The sequence below is a fragment of the Emydura macquarii genome, unplaced genomic scaffold (genome assembly GCF_026122565.2).
Source record: "Emydura macquarii macquarii isolate MOO-44397 ecotype Brisbane River unplaced genomic scaffold, CSIRO-AGI_Emac_v2 contig_3114, whole genome shotgun sequence".
In the NCBI taxonomy this organism is placed as follows: Eukaryota; Metazoa; Chordata; order Testudines; family Chelidae; genus Emydura; species Emydura macquarii.
In genome coordinates, this window is record NW_027133251.1 from 3,123,993 (window position 1) to 3,136,262 (window position 12,270).

A 12,270-nucleotide genomic window follows, 5' to 3' on the forward strand; every position below is an offset into this window, starting at 1 on the left:
CATTCAAAAATGTCAACTTGAAATCAGTTGAAAGACCTAAACAACAACAAAAAAGTATTTCAATTCAACTTCAAATGTTCAATTGACTCAAACCAAATGTTTTGTTAGTTTTTTGGTATCCTGAAAAATGTTTAAAAGATTATTTCAAATTAAACTGAACTGGATTTTTTTTTTTTTTAATTTCAGTTCGGCCTCCAGATTGAAAAATCTATTAATCGATGAGCTCTATTTGCTCAGAAATATACACATGTTGCCAGAGTGTGAGATGAAAACAGACCCCTCAAATGCTTGCTAGAAGTGGGTAAAACCTCCCAGGGTAGAGATATGGGCAAATGCATTTCCTGGGATCTTGGATATATTGTTCATAAAATGGGATCCTATCCTGTTGTAATCTGACCTGGGATGTACTGTGCAAAATCTATGAAGGCTTAGAAAGAGTTGGTTGAAACAGGGAAAAAGGTGCTGAACTTTAGCTTTCCCCAGGTTTGAAAGTTGTACCCAAGATGAGGAAACCTTTATCAGTTAGGCCTGAAATCAGCATCTGACTCCACCACGTGGATCAAGCACAGATGAGGAGGATGGAAGGAAGCCAAGCCTTTGGTTAAAGTGAAGTGAAGTGTTCTGAAACATGATTGTGACTGACACCGTGGAGTTCCACATTGATTCTATCGCAGTGAATCAGATCAAATTTGCTCATTTCTCAAGTCAAAGAGTTTTTTTCTAATTGCCCGCCCTGCAAACTGAAAAAACCCAACCTGGGATCGTTTGGCTTGTACTACCCTCAGCAGCAATAATGCTGTGGCTATCAGAATTCAGCTCACAAGGCATTTTTTTATCTACCTATCTATCTATCCGTCCATCCATCTACATGTCTTCTATCACAAGGAGGAGTTGTTGCTAAAACGATAACCTGCCTTACCTGCAGGAGTAAAACTGAATAGTTAACAAGTGTGCGTGTGTGCACGCGTGTGTGTGTGTGAGAGAGAGGAACTTACTGAGAAAAAGCTAAATCAAAGAAATGTGTTATGTGTTTATTTCTGAATGGTATTAACTCCATGGTCTTTCTCATCACTTGGGGCAATGAGTTCCATAGTCTAGGCCCAACTGCCAAGGAAGTTTTGTCTCCCATAATCATGAGTTCCCTTGTTATTAGTCAAGAGTTTCATGGTTTCGGTGGAAAGTAGTTGTCATGGGAAACCGGAGTCATGGCGGGGTTGGGAGGGAGAGAGAGAGAGAGAGATCTCTCACTTAGTTAGAGCCAATCTCATGGAGGGCTTCGAATATCAGGACAAAGATCTTGAGCTGGATTTTGTATTCAGTGGGGAACCTGTGCAGAGAGAAGAGCACTGGGGTGAAGTGTTCCTGGAGTCCTATGTAGTTGCAATGAGAGTTTAGGGTCAAAGAGTATCTGTCAATGGCTCACTGCCATATTGGGAAGGTCTATCTAGAGGGATCCCGCAGGGGTCTTTCCTGGGTCCTGTACTAGCCAATATCTTCATTAATGACTTGGATAATGGCTTGAAGAGTATGCTTGTAACATTTGCAGATGATACCGAGCTGGGCTGGGTTGCTGCCACTTTGGAGGACAGGATTAGAATTCAAAATTACCTTGACAAATTGGATGATTAGTCTGAAATCAACAAGATGAAATTCAGTAAACATAATTGCAAAGTACTACACTTAAGAAGGAAAAAGAAAATGCACTAATGCAAAATGGGGAACAACTGGCTAGGCAGCAGGACTGCTGAAAAAAGGATCTGAGGATCACAGGTGATTACAAATTGCATATGAGCCGACAATGTGACGCTGTTGCAGAAAAGACTAGTATCATTCTGGGTGTATTAACAGGACTGTCGTACGTAAGTCAAGGGAGGTAATTGTCCATCTCCATTTAGCACTGGCGAGGTCTCAGCTGGACTACTGTGTTTAGTTCTGGGCACCACATCTTAGGAAAGATGTGGATAAATTGGAGAGAGTCCAGAAGAGAGCTACAAAAATGATAAACCTGAACTACGAGGAAAGGTTAAAACAACTGGGCATGTTTAGTCTTGAGTAAAGAAGACTGAGGGGGGACCTGAGAACAGTCTTCAAACCTGTTAAGGGCTGTCACAAAGAAGATGGTGATTAATTTGTTCTCCATGCCCACTGAAGGTAGGACAAGAAGTAATGGGGCTTAATCTGCAGCAAGGGAGATTTAGGTTAAACATTAAGAAAACTGTCTAATGGTAAGGGTAGTTAAGCTCTGGAATAGGTTTCCAAGGGAGGCTGTGATTTCCTGTCATTGGAGGTTGTTAAGAATAGATCAGACAAACACCTGTCCGGGATGGTGTCAGCACAGGGGGCTAGACTAGATGACCCCTTGAAGTCTCTTCCAGCCCTACATTTCTATGAGTCTATGAATACTATGCTGAGACCTTACATTCCAATTTTTCCCATTGAATTCAGTGGGGTTGCAAGTCACTTCAACGATTAGTTCCTTCCCTGCCAGTGCTAATGATAATGTACAAGGTAGGACAGAATCAAGTTCACTCTCCCATAGCTGCCCTGGCTCTGCTGTACTAAATGCTTACTTTTGCTGATTAAACAAGCAGACGGGACTCAAAGACACAGAGGGCGTGATTCTGATCTCACACTGGTGTAACTCCACTGACTTCAAAGATGTTATTCTTAATTTACCTTAGTGTAAGTGAGAGGAGAATCAGCTCCTCACGGAGTAGAGATGCTGACATTTATACACAGTCTCTGTTCTGACCATTAATGGACTTTAAGAAGAAATATCCATGATACAGGCAAAAGGGAAAACAAAAGTATAGAACACAGGTGGCAAATGAATGGATTCCATATTATACGCAAAATATTTTCTTCGTCATGGAAACCTCATCTTTACATGTACATTCCACTTGTAGGGCAGGGAGCAGTGGACATTGCATATGGTTCAGGCTGCTGGACTGCAATGCTTCCAAAAAATGCATCCATTTCAAATTTCTTCATGAAATGAAAATTCCAAAAAACATACATTTGGGCCCAGCACAATGTTTCCTTTTGATACTGTCGTTTTGATTAACTTTGGTTTGACTTTTTACATTATGTTAAAATATTAAATGGAGTATGTTATAGATAACGTTAAACGTAGTACGTAAAGTGGAATGGCCTATTAAAATGAAGATTGTAATGTTGTAAACAAGTTGACATGGGATGAAATGTGTTGCTGCTATTGAAATGAAACATTTCAACATTTCCTTGTTGAAAAAATTTGTCCGAATTGACACATTCCCATGAAATGTTTTGATTTGGATGAAGCTGGGATTTTCAAGGAAACATTTTTTCTACCAGTTTTAATATGCGCCACTGTTGGCCTCTACTGAACGCAATGTAACCAAACCTTCTGAATTATACTGCCCTATAGTGGCTGCAGCCCAGAGACCACCTAACCACCTACCCCATGAGCATGAAAGTTTCCATGGGTTAGCGTAACGACTAATGATGTTGCACAACAGCTGGAGAGCGGATGGGAATACGGTCCAAAGTGATGAGACATTTTCTGGGTTCTATGTAAGTGGCGGGGGGAAGCCGGGACATACAACACAATAGGGGCCACTCGCTAGGTAGGGGACAGAGAACAGTCTGTTTTCTTACCTTCTCTCTGTTGCTGTGGGATCATGGGAGGCGGCTGTGGAAACGCTTGGCTAATCTGGCCATAAGCAGCAGGATAAGCAGCTATAGGAGAAAGAAGGGGAGAGAAGAAAGATAGAAAGATTTCAGCATGGGGGAGTCAAGTCCTTTCATCCCAATAACCACACCAAACTGTATGCCTGCTCATCTCATTGGTTTTGGCTGCAATAGTCACATGGGGGGAGGGATATCACAGGGCAGGTTAAAATGTCAGGCTCTGGCAGGTCTGTGAGCCCTTTGCTTTGGGCACTGATAGTCCCTTGAACTTAATCAATAGCATCACTTTAGGACAGATCTTCAACTTGTATAAACTGGTGGACTCTGTGAAGGTCAATGGGGTCCCCCCAGTTAAGGATCTGGCCCCTCGCTTGATTCAGGAGTGGACTGGTGAATTTCTGGATTTACAAAAGTGAGTCTCAGATTTATTATTTAAAGGTGCCTGGTGCTCAACAGACCCAGAGGAGGCGACGGCCCTGCCCTGAAGAGCTCACAAGTGAAGAGACGCGTGGGCAGCACCTTTAATGTGGTGATCCTACAGCACATTACAAACATTAGCTAATTCTTCCTGACTCCAGCACTGGTGGCTATTATACGTCTTCTCATTTTCCAGATGGAGAGACTAAAGCGCAAACAGGCTAACCTCGAGATCTCCACTGTGGGATCCCCTGGAAGGGACAGTCTTGCATCATAGCACGTGTTTAACACCCCTAAACGCCTGAACAGTGGGACAAGATACACATAAAGATGCCTTTGAATTCTGACCTACACTGAGACTGCTGACTCCATTGGGGGCTGTGTGTGTGAGGGGGGGTGTGGAGGGCAAAAATGGAGGAAGAAATTGCCCCTCGCTGTGGCATTGCAGAGAGGAATACATATCCAGAAGCATCAAAGATAGATCCCATTTGATTGTTAAAGCAGGAAGGAATCAGTTGTTATGGATATTAACCAAAACACCATTTTAACTTATAGGAAGTGAATTCCAGGTACATAGTGCCATGCAACAGCCAATTTTCTAGGGTTTGATGGCGGGGGACCAGCTGGAGAATGCTAGGCTGGGGAGGAGGGACAGAATCTAGCCATTACGGCTGGTTCTGGTTGCCAAATTCTCCCCCATGAGGTTTTAGCTCTGCTGTTCCTACATTTCACTTTGAGTTTCAGGTCCAGGGTGGAGGGATGCAAACGCCACTTGCCGACACAACAGGCACAGCCTCGTCTACTGTTACATGCTCTGCACCAGAGAGAAAACGAATGGGTCGAGGACATGCTGTTTTAGACAGGCCCACGGCTGGAAAGGGAGCCTGAAGCTATTGCGTGGAGGTGCTCAGTTCCCAGCAGTGGGGAGGCAGAGGAGTTATGCGACGTTGGAGAATGGGCCCTATACTGTCTCTCATGTTATCTCATCACTTCAAGCTCTTCCGGGCATGGCATCACTGGACTTCAGCCACCAAAAGGTAAGGGCTGGGTTCAGACTTGTGGGGAGGATCTGGGGCAAGTATGTGGGACCGGGGGCTTCCTAGAGCAGGGAAGATGATTGCAGGATGGGGATTATCACCTAAGTGGACAAGAGCAGCTCAGGCAAGGAGAGGTTCAGACACAGAGAAGTCCCTTCTGGGGTTCAGCCGCCCCTCTGGGAACCCAGGCTGAGCTTCTCACACAGCACAACCACTGCACAGGCTTTCGGGCCTTGTTTTGTCCTTTTGCACATTATGCAGCCATGGCGATTTGGCCCCTGTGTGGCTAAGCCTCATGGCCTGGCTGACCCTGCATTCCCAAAATTCCCTTTGGCGCGCTTAGGGCATAAAGCTGGCAGGAGGAGGCTATTCAAAGACCCTTTCTGCTAGAAGACGCGTGCATTTATACACATCCCTCTCCCCTCCCCTGGCTTCTTCACACAAACACATTTGCTAGCCAAGCCCAGTGACTCTCATGCCGCTACGCACTCACCCCCACCCCCACATGCTCCCTCGCACACTCACTGTGATCCTCACACACCCAGACAGAAGACCAGCTCACACCTACTCCCCTCTCCCCCACCCCAGAGGACCTAGCAGAGGACTAATTTTGCCACGCTCCACTCCCCACCAAGAGGGCTGGGGAGCCATTTGGTACCCCAGCCAGCAGATTACGTGCCTGGCTCTCAGAAATGTAGTCTAAGGGCTGACGGAGTCCCAGAGAGAGGGGGAAAGGATACACGTGTGCGCAGAGGGGTTAATTAACAGCTCAAAGGGTTCAGCTGCTGCCCATCCATCAAACTTCACAAGCAATAAACGACAATAACTAAAACACCAGCAAATGAAGCCTTACACGGCGAATTAAATTAAGTTCCCAGATACAGCGCTGACATGAGATAATAGCCGTTCCTCAGCGGGAGCCTGGGACCACTCTCGTTACCACAGGAAATAATGACTTTGGGGTTGTGGCTTCCTTGTGGTGTTAGTTTGGGTCACCTCACGAGGGGATGTTGAACACATTCTGCACCCATTCGCGCTGGCTGGTGTCAGCCCGTCAGCTTCACAGGAGTTACTCTGAACTGACACCGGCATGACAGAGAGCAGAGGCCGGCCCCGCTGGGGAACTGCTGGGAAATTTAGTCCAATTTCTACGGGGAGGCGGGGGAAAGGCTGGGAGAGGCTGTGTGGGGCGCTGCCATTGACACCCTCCTCCAGTCATTAGATGAGGGAGACATTTTGCACAGTGACCACACCACGTAGGAAGCTGCGTGGATTACAGGCCTGGTTTTCCTCTGACTAACGGCAGTGTAACTCTGCAGTGGTTCCACCGCGCTAAGAGCTTGATCCGGCTCAACAGGAGTCTTTCCCGGCTCTTTAAGGAGAGCTGACAGGGCCATAAATAAGAAGCGGAGCCAGGCCCGTATGTTTCTTTTTGGGAGGAATGCAAATTTAACACGTGAATCCCACATCCCACTGCTCGGGCCGGGTGCTGCCCCTGAGAACGGCGCCCTTCACCCAACCCCCTCAGCATGTTCAGTGGTTAAAGGCCTTGGGGACATGAAAGGTTTATTGGGAGAAAGTGTTAATACTAACGACCTGCGTACTGCTGCACTCCAGCGTAGGCTTGTTGCAAGGGGTCTGCTGCAGTGGGGCTCTGTGCTGTGGAGACAGAAGAGAGAGAGAGAGGGAATAAAGGTGTTAAAAATGTCCCGTTCACACTCGCTTTCCCTCCTCCCAAGTGTTTTGGGTGCAGGACGGATGAACCTGGAGAGAGAAATCCACAGAACAGGTGCGGCACTGGCACCTCACACCACAAACTGCACAACGCTCGCGTTACCTAACCCTGAAAGAAGAAGGGTTTTGTCGGCCTTAGTGAGGTGTGAACCTCTGGTCCCAGGGAGTGGAGGGAATGCATTGGGGGAGAGGGGCTGAAATGAAACAGAGCTGAACAGCTTCTGGGCCTGAGAGTGGCCCCCGCTATTTCCCATTCCTACCATGAGAACCCGGCCTGTGGGGCTGGGATTTCTAGCTTGCACTGCCTGGCAAAACGGGACCCCAGGCACATGCAGGTGATTTGTCTAGCTAGCAGCAGTGCTGCACAAATCAATTGTTCAGCCCACTCCTGCCAGTGCCCAGGTTACAGCCATGCCATGGTCCACAAGAGACAAACCTTTCTACACCCCCCTCTGGGACGTCTCTCATTCCTCTGCTGGAAGTGGAGACGTGCACAGCAATAAAAACAGAGCAAAGAAAGGAAGAGAATCCTTTCAGAACCCAGGCCTGTCCTTAATTCGTGTCCGGGAGCTCACGTATTACCCGACCATAAGGGTAACCAGACAGATGCCGGGGGTGAAGAGCACTGAGGCACGACTCAAGGACTTGATAACTAGACTCCTGCGCAGATACGAAAATGTGGATCTGCATCCGCCAGAGTAAACTTGTATCTGACCCGCGATCCGCGCTCCATCTTTTATGTGTAATCGTGTCTGCACCGTACCCACAGCAGCAGCCCTGGGGCTACCAATCAGCTGTCTGGTGGTCAGCTTCTCCGCCTCAGTGCCGTCAAACAGCTGATCGGCCCCAGGGCTTGCCACTGACCAGCTGCTCCATGGCCGCGGGACTGGTCCGGAGCTGTGGGCCGGCTGATCAGCTGTTTGGTGGTGACCTGAGGCTGACAGCAGCTCCAGCCCTGCCTCAAAAGTCCCGGGGGTCCTGGAAAGTCACAGAATCTGTGACCCCCATGACCAAATTGTATCCTTAGCTATGAGCTGCAGACAGCTGCCTCCCTGCCTTTGAGATCCAGCTCCGCTCCACAATCCGTAAAAAACGGTTCGCGGATGTAAAGCGGATGTCCGTAGATTGGCAGGGCTCAGTGTCGATGAGTCTCTTTAGTTTTTCTTCCCTGCAATGCACGTCAGGGTGAGGAGCTGGGCGTGGAAGACAGGTGGTGTGAAATGACAGGAAGAGCCTGGATTTGGAGTCCAAGTCAGTATTTTCCTTATAATTGGCACTGGAGATAGACCTGAACTGCGACCTTTGGGGGCCACACCCTCCCAAACTTTGGACACAAATTTAGATCTAGTTCCCACCTTTGGAGCTTGTGCCCATCTCTAACTATACCATTGATCCAACGTATTATTATTGCTATTTATTTGTGCTACTGTAGCACCTAAGAGCCCCAGGACTTCCCCGTGCCAGGCGCTGTACAAACACGGCAGGAGAAGCTTCAAATCCTAGCACAGAAGAAGAGACAAGAAGTGGCCCCCGACAGACAGATGGGGAGCAGGGGAAACAAAAACTCCTTTCATCCCTGAAGTCTCCCAGTGCCCTGTACAAAGTCTCGCTTAACCCTCTGCGGAAATGCAGCCACCTCTGTGGCAGAACATGGCAGCTGTTTCAAAGGGCATAGCAAGACTGGCCAATAGCTTTAGGAGAAGAAGCAGCCAATTTCTGGGGAAGCCACTTAGTTCCCTTCCCGGCTTCGAAGTGCATTTTCTTTCTCTGCAAACCTCCACCATGATCTCCTAAAAGTGTTTATTCTTGTGAAACTCTGAAGTCTTGTTCAAGTACAGCCAGAGCTGGTAGGTTTTTCTTTTCTCTTTCCCCTCTGGTTGATGAAAAAAAAAAATGTTGGATAAGCTCTTTCTTTATCTGCAGCAATAAAATATTTAAAGCAAAGCTTGACTGAACCTCCAGTCCAAATGTCACCTTGGCCCTAATATTTCACTTCTTGTTCTGAGTTTAATTTGTATGTATCGGTGCTGCACAGTTTTACATTTATGTAGCCCCTCCAGGCTTTGTGCTTTTAAGACGATCCCTTAGGGAGCAGCCACTTTCCCCCTCCCCTGTCTCCTTTCTCTGAGCATGGAGGTGTGATGGGAGGCAAAAGTTCAGATGGTGCAGTCAATATGGAGGTCCCGCAAGAAAGCTTGCTTGCCCTTGGGAAAGCTAAGGAGAAACACTGAATGTGCAGTAGGGAGGGGTACGCGCTGGCAAAGACGGCTCTCCTAGGCCCAGTGAGTTTTGGAAGAGCTCTGTAGCTGCCCCAAGTGTCACCCTTCCCACCTGATTTGAGCCTAAGTATAAAAGAAGGTTATTAACCCTAATGGAGGTCTACCAGCTTTCCTAGGTCACTCGCCTCCCCTGGCCTTGGGAGAAGGGCACAGGCAAGTGGCATAGATCTTGGAGGGCAGAAGCCAACTCTGGCCAGCTCTCAGAGGGCGTTTGAAGGACCTCTTTGGCTGGCTGGGCTGCCGGAGCGGCGGGACATTGAGGATGGTTACGATCACGTGGGCGACGGCTTAGAGCGGGGGACTGGCGTCAAGATTTACGGGAGCCAGCTGTGTCACAGACTGACTGAGGACACGTCTCTTAGGAGGTGACTGCACTGAGATGTAAGGCCAGGGTTGGCAGAACTCGAGTTAGCAGGCCCTGGGGTGTGTGAACCTACGGCTTGAGCCTCTACACTCATTTGTAACCCCAGGTTAGGAATTGCTGCACCCTGGGACCCAACTGGGAGCTCCAGTATCTACACTGCATTATGTGGGCCTGAGTCCAACCACCCATATCCCAGACTTCCTCATGCCCTCCCAAAAATGTGGCATCTCTCGCCCTTTGTTCGTGGTGCAGTGTGAGGAAACTTGACATTTAGTTGGTCCTGCTTTGAGCAGGGGGTTGAACGAGGTGACCTCCTGAGGTCCCTTCCATCCCTCATTTTCTTTGATTCTGTGACATGCCACCAAACTCGACTGTCCAGAGAACAAAGAAAGTCAGCCTGTGGGATTCTTTTGGTGGACTCCCAAAGCACAAGTCTGGGACTGTGCCTACACTACAAAGCAATGGGGCTTGAACAGTGGGCCCCACTCATGCTCAGACCCTCCATCCCCATGAGGTCCTGGGACCCTGGCATGATTTATGTGTAGACGGAAAGGAGGTTAGCGATGTAAGTGCTTACAGGCACTGTAGTCTTAGACTGTGATCCTACAAGTGTTTTTGCCTAACCCTCCTACCATCCCTTCACAACCCTCAAGAACATGCTAATTTGTGCTTTGAACCATGCTCAGCTACACGTCTGAAGGTAGGGTTAATGCCTGGGCTGTGCTGGAACCATCCCACTCTGCAGTCAGGACACAGGCAAGATCACCTGAGTGCTGATTGTCCCACAATTCCCCCTGAGGGGGCAGACAAGTTCTCCTGTAATTGACAGAATTGCCTGGGAAAGAATGGTAGAGTGTTTCAGCACAAAGTACCAAGGACTACACCTCCTGGTATGCCGCCAGGATGCAGAAACAGTGAGGACACAGTTATGGGGGTAAGCTTAGCTATGAGGATGCTCACACCCAGGCTAGGATAACCTGAGTACTCTGCCACAGGAGTTGCTTAGCCGGGCCAAGGGTGCAGTGCAGAAGTGCCCTTAATTTATACATGCTTGAGTTTATCTAGGCATAAAACAGGTAAGTACTGTATTATCATAATAATATTCACCTCCCCTTCCAAATATTGTTGAGTCCATGCCTGCAGTGCTAGGTGAAACCTCCCAATAATATCAAAACCTCGTGATTCTGCAGCACCTTTTGCCAGACGATCTCAAGGGGCCAATTACAACACCCTCGCCCCTTCTGTGTGCTGGATAAATATCTGGAGTACAGCTAGCTGGAAACATTGCAGAGAAACTTTTTTTTTTTTTGGTCAGCATTTGCTAATAAATCCAAATAGAAATTTTGCAGAGATGGTTCAGTTTTGACAACGTTCCTTCAGGCACCAGGCGAAGATCAGCTTGCCTGGCCAACTCCTCCACTGCTTATGTGGCCAAGGTCTGTGGATCCAGGGCAGCTGGCTAGGGAGCCCCGGACTCCACCCCCCCCTTTCACAGAGAATTTTGAAATTTTTAGTTTTCGTTCCTAACTGGAACAAAACCAATTCTGAACTACCGAAATCCTCAGCTCAACGGAATGATTTTTCTCCAGCCAGCTCTAACCGGGAGCCTCCTTTTATAAACGCACGCAGGCACAGAGAGGCTTACGATGGCCGGCTCTCTCGCAGAGATGACAAGTGCCGGCAGCCCTTCCGGAAGCTCAGCATTGTCTCTGACAATCAGACTTTGTCCAAGACCAGGCAACTGCTCGGCAGCAGAGCTAGGAATAGAAGCAGGCTTCCGAATTCCTAGGTCCCTTGGTCTGTCTCCAGCATCTGTGGGAAGCCCACACGGCCTATAAGCCATATTCTCCTCATCAGGGCTCAGGCAATCCACTTAGGAAACTTAATTTTAAATGACTTTTAACCTTTTCAGATTAAATATTAAAAACGGCAAAATGTTTTATTTAAAGGATTTGGAACAACAGGCCCCTAAATGCAGAGCTGGTCCCGCCCACACAAAGCTTTTAGAGTTCGTATTTTTCCTCCACCTTTCGGAGACGCGTCAGCACGGGCATTATCTCACTGTGCAGCTGTGGGTGTCTCGCTCGCCTCGGGATGCTGTTCTCTCCATGGAACACATGGAGAATTCCACCTGGCCCGAAATCAATGGGAAGTTTCCCTATTGATTTCAATAGGCTTTGGATCAGGCCCCTGGAAGGTTTTTGACAGCTAAACAAGATACAGGATTCTAGTGATTTTGCCTCACTGCCGGCACCTGCCCTTACGCCCAGCCCCAGCCACTCTGCACAGACCTGCCAGCCAGGGAGTGGGGTCAGGGTGAGAGGCGACACCCTGTATGTATCTCCACACTAGCAAAGAAACCTGCAGGCAGGCAACACGCCAGCAGCTTGGGGCTCTGAGAACCATAAAACCAGGCTAATTTACTACCTCTCCTTGCCTAGGCCCCTTGGAAAAGAGCATGAGGCTGAATATCAGTCGGGTAATCATCATCTGCATGAATTGAACCTCAGACCTCTGGATCTGAAAGTCTCTACTGCTCGAGATAAAAGGACCCAACTTCCTTAGTTCAAAAACTGCAGCGGATTCATAAAGCTCTCAGCACAGACTAGGACTAGAGGGAGACAGAGCCATGCTGTGTTAATGAGTGTTGTGGCCAGCTTGTATCTCAATTTACCGATAAGTGAAATGAAACAGGAGTTAAGATTTAAGATGGGCTCGAGCCACACGGTTTGGATCCAGATCCAGATCCAAACTATCCCACAATTTGGTT

General features: G+C 48.1%; 1 protein-coding gene across 3 annotated transcripts in view; it reads right to left on the reverse strand.

Moving 5' to 3' along the window:
* CELF4 (CUGBP Elav-like family member 4) overlaps positions 1-12,270 on the reverse strand; it is a 108,139-nt gene that overhangs the window by 31,474 nt on the left and 64,395 nt on the right. For 2 of the 3 annotated variants that reach the window (XM_067530898.1, XM_067530900.1), the window contains exons 6-7: positions 6,720-6,782; positions 3,637-3,717 (exon numbers count right to left, since the gene is read on the reverse strand). In XM_067530898.1, coding sequence (XP_067386999.1) covers positions 3,637-3,717; positions 6,720-6,782 — 144 coding nt within the window. Of the gene's footprint in view, positions 1-3,636; positions 3,718-6,716; positions 6,783-12,270 lie in introns of all 3 variants that reach the window. The other variant, XM_067530899.1, reaches the window with a different exon arrangement.